Source organism: Terrapene carolina, unplaced genomic scaffold (genome assembly GCF_002925995.2).
Source record: "Terrapene carolina triunguis isolate 2854851 unplaced genomic scaffold, T_m_triunguis-2.0 Scaffold84, whole genome shotgun sequence".
In the NCBI taxonomy this organism is placed as follows: Eukaryota; Metazoa; Chordata; order Testudines; family Emydidae; genus Terrapene; species Terrapene triunguis.
The window spans coordinates 12,949,018-12,955,017 of NW_020664435.1; the positions used below are offsets into that span (position 1 = coordinate 12,949,018).

Consider the following 6,000-nt stretch of genomic DNA (forward strand, 5'->3'; position numbering starts at 1 on the left):
ACAGAAAGATTAGAAAGTTTAAGTGAAACAAACTCCTTCAGTTTTATTGGACTATGAGGACAAACTCCTCAAGTGCTCCCTTTCCATCAGGAGGACCCAGATTTAAGACTCGATAAGCCACTGCCTGAACCTATGCCCCATCATTTTTTTTTCTTCCTACAACTCCCACTCCGTTTTATCTATGACCCCTGAAGGCAGGCACACAAAGTGATGCTCAATTACTCCCATTAGTTATATTTACATTTTGTATCAGCTTCCTATCATGCCACATAAATATCTAACAAGTAGCACCTACAACGGTTGCTGCATGTATTACCCCCCCCCCCCCCATGTCCCCTCAAAATTCATTTGAAAGCCTTGTTTTATTACATGCTCAAGCAGCCAGGAGTTTTTCAGCTGTTGGGCACAGGTGGTTCCTAACATGCCTTGAATTCCATCTTTGTATCATTTCAACATTTTTTGTGACTGCTTGTATGATAGAATTACAAGGAAATGGAAAAAAAAAGCAGGTCAGCTATGAAATAAGTAGAACACAGTTCTATAATTAAAGCATTCATATCAGAATATCTCCAAGCTCAAGAGATTTAAAAACCAGTATAAACCAAACTAATTTTCTTCTGACTCAAGGAAGGCATTAAAATTGCAAAGGACTCAAGAGCAAACAGCAGTTTGGGGTTTGGAGAAAGGAAAAGATGCAACATCACTGAGGATTGTGGCTTAACAAGGGATCCAGACTTATAGATGAGAACTTGATAAAATATGCAGGCAAGTAGGTAATGTAAGAACTATTTCACTTACCCTGGGGAGTGGAAGTTCTTAACATCTCAAGTGGCCAGGGTAACCCTATATACTCCAAAGTATTGGTGACATTTAATAAAATTGGTGCAGCGTGATCTTGATCCATGATTATTCTAACCACGTTGCATATGCAAGTACTTCTTGACTATGTCACACAAATAAGAACATAATAAGGCAGGTGTGGCACAAGGGTCAAAAAGCCTGACAGATACAAACTGAAGGGCCACAACTCAATCCATCAATGGCAAAGCCAAAGGGAGACAGAAAAAAAGAAAGGAGACTGCTGGAAAGTAGAAATGAGACGCTCCACCAAACTGAACCCAACAACCCTGCTCTGTTTCAGCTGTTTTCCTTACATTTTTTTCTTAAAACTTAGTTCCATCTCAGTCCTCCTCTCTGTTCTTACTCTCTTTCCTTGTGTTCAATCTCATCTTGTTCCCACTCTCCTTACATCAACACTCTCCTACTCTACCAGCCTCAACTCTTTGCCCCCTTAATTCTTCAGCATACTTCTTTTCCCTTTGTTAGACTTCGCCTGGCCTGAATCAGCTACTTCGTTCTGTCACAATAACAAAAACAAAGTGGGAAGTAATTGACTGGTTCTTCTTTAACAAATGTCATCTGATCTGTGTAAGCGCAAGGACTCACTCTCTGCAGGTTCACCTGAATTAACTAGCAGCAAAGCCAGATGCCAGATCACACTTGCATAGCAACATTTCATAAGTGTTATGTGATCATCAAATAAAAGCTGTTCTATCTTCTAGATAAAATACCAAGATAAGCTCCCACACAAGATACGAGATCTTTCAGGATAATTTTTTTCATAAAATATCCATCATACAGCTTTCCCCCTTATTCTGAAGGCCAACCTGACAAGCTCCCCTTAGTGACAGCAAAGATGAAAACTGCAGAGGTCCATGTATGAGTATCCAGGACTATTAAAAATAATATAATTTCATAGCCCCTATAATTGCATGCTTGAAAATGCAGGGTACTCAAATACTAAATGCAGCCCTTGTGGCTTGTCTACACACAGAAGTTGTACCAGTTTAACTTAAATCAGTTTAATTAAATTGATGCAACACTTGTGTGTGGAGACTCTTGTATCAGTTTAAACCGGGCTTATGTCTTTCCACATACAAAACTTGTGCTGGTTTAACTAAATCGGTATAAAAATTACCCCTTTACTTACGTGTGTGTGTGTGTAGACTCAACTGTGTACATTGACTAGGCAAAGCTTGTTTCAATGGTATTTTTATATTACTGCCTATCATTTTTATATTTCCATTCTCCAGCAGTAAATTCAGCAGCTGTAGCAACAGCTGGGCAGTTTTAGCAGCTGTAAGATACAGATGCCAAATTCTAGACAATATCTTCCTAGCAAAAGAATCTAGGGTCTGTAGCTACTTGTTATGGATTCCCTTTAGCCAGATCCACAGTTGTAATAGGGCTTTGACCTATGTCAGCATTTTGCTTCTGTAGAACTAACTGGACACTGAGGACCTCTTAAAGATGGTCTTCCCTCTGATTCAACTTTAGCAGAGAAGATTCCTTTCACTGTTATGCGAGAATAACATTTGGCAGAATTGTCCTAATAATTCTTTATGCAGGATCCATTTACTCCCTTTAAATTATGCACTTGTGCTGGAAGATTTTCCAAATTCCAGCTGACAGGGTAATGTACTGAGTATGCTTTATAAATTAGAAATACATTTTGTAATTCATTAAAATGAAATGATGGGAAGATGTCAGCATTCTCTGGCAATAGAGGGACAGCAAAATTCAGGGTAAAACGTAACCCCTTTGGAGGCAGAGTATGAACTGACTGAAGCCAGCTGCTGCATATTCTAAAAGCTCCTTATGTCTGAGATATTTCCATTTTCCCCCAACAGATATAGTGCCATGTGTGACAAGTAATGGGAGGCAGTAACCAGACCTACTGCAGAAAACAGTAGCAACACATTTAGTTGGGCCTCTGCTACACAGTCTTCCAGAAGGGATTTGCAACTAACACAGGAAGTGGGGGAGGGAGGGAGAGATATTTACACCAAAGAAGTATTAGGCCAGTTACCAGTCTGCCAGAGAAGAACATGTTTAGTTCTAGAGAGGAATAACTCTGAGGTAGATTGCTGCGAATGTTGGATCGTTAAGGTGCCATCTAGTCCCTAAGGAAAAAACCTGCCACAGAGTTGCCTCCAACTGGTCTAGACTGGTGATCTCGTAACTGAAGTGGTTGACATTTTGGCCAGATTCTAAAGTGTGATGTGGCCACTTTCCACTGTGCCACCAGCGTAAACTGGCCCTAAAACCAGTATAACCAGTCAGAGGATCATCCCAGTGCAGGAATGAACTTACATGGAACTGCTCTAGAGGCTCTTATCCCACAACCCCTTCCTGCTGATGGTATACCAGGAAAAAGTGGCATGGCCAGGACACCCCTTTGTTATGCTGGTCTTTGGCTGGGTTCTCAGCCACTGGGGCCATTTATAGCTGGTGTAAGGTAGAATAGCCTGACGACAGCACTAACTCTGTGCTGGGAAACTGGCTGTAACAGGATCTGGGAGTGCAATGTTGAGCTTTAAGCCACTTTTGCACACATATGCACACTTCCTACACTTGGGACTCCTACACTTGGGTCATAGCTGAGGACCTGTCCCTTTGTATATCATGGCCAAAATGTTCAAACTGGATGCCTAAAGTTAGGTGCCTAAATATAGGTGGCTAATGTTAAGAGAACAGCACCTGCAGCTTCTATTGACTTCTATAGCAGTTGCAGGCGTTAAGCTGCTCTGAAAATCAGGCCACCTATTTAGGTGTATCACTGGATCTGTGAGACAAACATCAGGAAAACTCTAGTCAATATGCCTGAAAATCAAAATTAAACCAGAGAAACCAGAATTCCTCCACCTGTATGTTTTCAGCCCAAGCACTATTCTCTTCCCTTCCCCCTTCACCACCTTACATGTTTTTGATAGTTTTGCGGGACGGTTGAGTTTGTGAACGCCTTAAAACTTGGAATGGCAAATAAAGAAGGTGCAAGGTAATTTCTCCCTAGGAGAGGACAAAGTTGGAATGTAATCAAATAAAACTGATAGACTCCTTCACAAAATGGGCATGGATGTCAGAGCAGGAAAGAGAAGTTCAAGGGTCTGAAGTATGTATTTATATCAGCACCAGAAGGCATAAAAGAAATCAAGCTCTATTTTTGAAAGAGTTGGACACTTATTTCTACAGAGATAGAAAACTAATGCGTGCTGCAAGGAGTAGAGCCGTGGCGGAGAAAGTGTGCGAGGAAATCAGAGATGCTTGGCCTTGAATATGGCTATTCATTATTTTCTCTACAGTCATAACTTCAAGGCTGAAACACCTCATAAACAAGTGATTGCAACACACAAAAAAGGGCCTGAAGAAACATTCCCAAGGATCAGCATAACCAAAGTACAATAAGAACCTGGAATTCCAGCCAGGGCATCAGCCGCTCGCTGCAAGGGCACATGCACTGGTTGGTGACATGCAACCAGGTGATCTGTTACATACAGTAGCTGTACCTGTGAACATGATAAAAGCATCATGTGGTGGATCCCCAGGAAGGAAAACACCTAAGGATAAAACACTACAATCCTTAATACAAGCTATTAGAAATGAAAGAAGAAATCAACACTTCCCACGTGCACATTTTCAAACTAAAATCAAGCTCTCTGTGTTTTGGGGAGTACTTATGAGTGCTAAATTTGCATGCGCACACACACACACACACACACACACACATCTGGCCTCGGTTTTTCTTCCAAACACCTGATCCAAAATACATTGCAGGCATAGAGAATAAGACGGAGAATATTTTATTGCCCTTATATAAATCCATGGAACGCCCACATCTTGAATACTGCATACAGATGTGGTGTCCTCATCTCAAAAAAAGATATACTGGCATTAAAAAAAGTTCAGAAAAGGGCAACTAAAATGATTAGGGGTTTGGAACGGGCCCCATATGAGGAGAGATTAAAGAGACTAGGACTTTTCAGCTTGGAAAAGAGGAGACTAAGGGGGGATATGATAGAGGTATATAAAATCATGAGTGGTGTGGAGAAAGTGAATAAGGAAAAGTTATTTACTTGTTCCCATAATATAAGAACTAGGGGCCACCAAATGAAATTAATAAGCAGCAGGTTTAAAACAAATAAAAGGAAGTTCTTCTTCACACAGCACACTGTCAATCTGTGGAACTCCTTGCCTGAGGAGGTTGTGAAGGCTAGGACTATAACAGGGTTTAAAAGAGAACTAGATAAATTCATGGAGGTTAAATCCATTAATGGCTATTAGTCAGGATGGATAAAGAATGGTGTCTCTAGCCTCTGTTTGTCAGAGGGTGGAGATGGATGGCAGGAGAGAGATCACTTGATCATTACCTGTTAGGTTCACTCCCTCTGGGACACCTGGCATTGGCCACTGTCGGTAGACAGGATACTGGGCTGGATGGACCTTTGGTCTGACCCAGTATGGCCGTTCTTATGTTCTTTGCCCCTGCTATTATCACAATAATCTGAAATAAATCTGAAAAATAATCAGAAAACATTTACCCTGCTACACTAATCAAAATGAAAAGCAGATCTTACCAGAGGTAATGAAGATCGCAATGGTGGAGGTGGTGGGGGTGGTCCTCCAGAAGCTGGTAGAGGTGGTGGCGGAGGGGGAGGAGGCGGTGGCGGCACAGGCATCTGTCAAGTTTCTAGCTTCACTCCGTTATGAAAGATTCCAGCTGAACTCTAAATCCTGAGGGGGGGAAAAATGTCCTTACATACCGCAAACAGAACAGTCCCAGCCAAATCGCTAGCTCTCAGCAGACTGAAGACTTTTGTACCCTACAGCCTCTAGTACTACAGTATGAACAGCCCTCATTACAGATATCTGAAGATAACATTCATCTAAAGAGCCAGTTCACATAGCTGGACAGCTTCCATAAATTCTAAATGTACAGATGCCAACCTGTCCAACTTCAGCTATTAGATTAATCCAGCTCATAACTTGAAATGCAATTATGCTAAAAAGAACAAATTACAATAAGCCAAATCTTGAAGCCCTTATTCAGATGAAACTCCATTTTAAGGAGAGTTTTGTATTTCTATAGATAGATTAAGAACTTTGTAAGGATTTTTTGGATTGGGTCCAATACAAAAAAAAAAAAAAAAAAAAAAAAAAAAA

At 41.0% G+C, this 6,000-nt stretch overlaps 1 protein-coding gene across 4 annotated transcripts in view; it reads right to left on the reverse strand.

Moving 5' to 3' along the window:
• Positions 1 to 6,000, reverse strand: part of WIPF3 (WAS/WASL interacting protein family member 3) — a 54,568-nt gene that overhangs the window by 28,129 nt on the left and 20,439 nt on the right. For all 4 annotated transcript variants that reach the window (XR_002908683.2, XM_024209571.2, XM_024209569.2 and 1 more), the window contains exon 2: positions 5,415 to 5,571. Coding sequence is in view for 3 of the 4 variants with exons in the window: in XM_024209571.2 (XP_024065339.1) it covers positions 5,415 to 5,516 (102 nt within the window). In the remaining variant the exon portion in view is untranslated. The remainder of the gene's footprint in view (positions 1 to 5,414; positions 5,572 to 6,000) is intronic.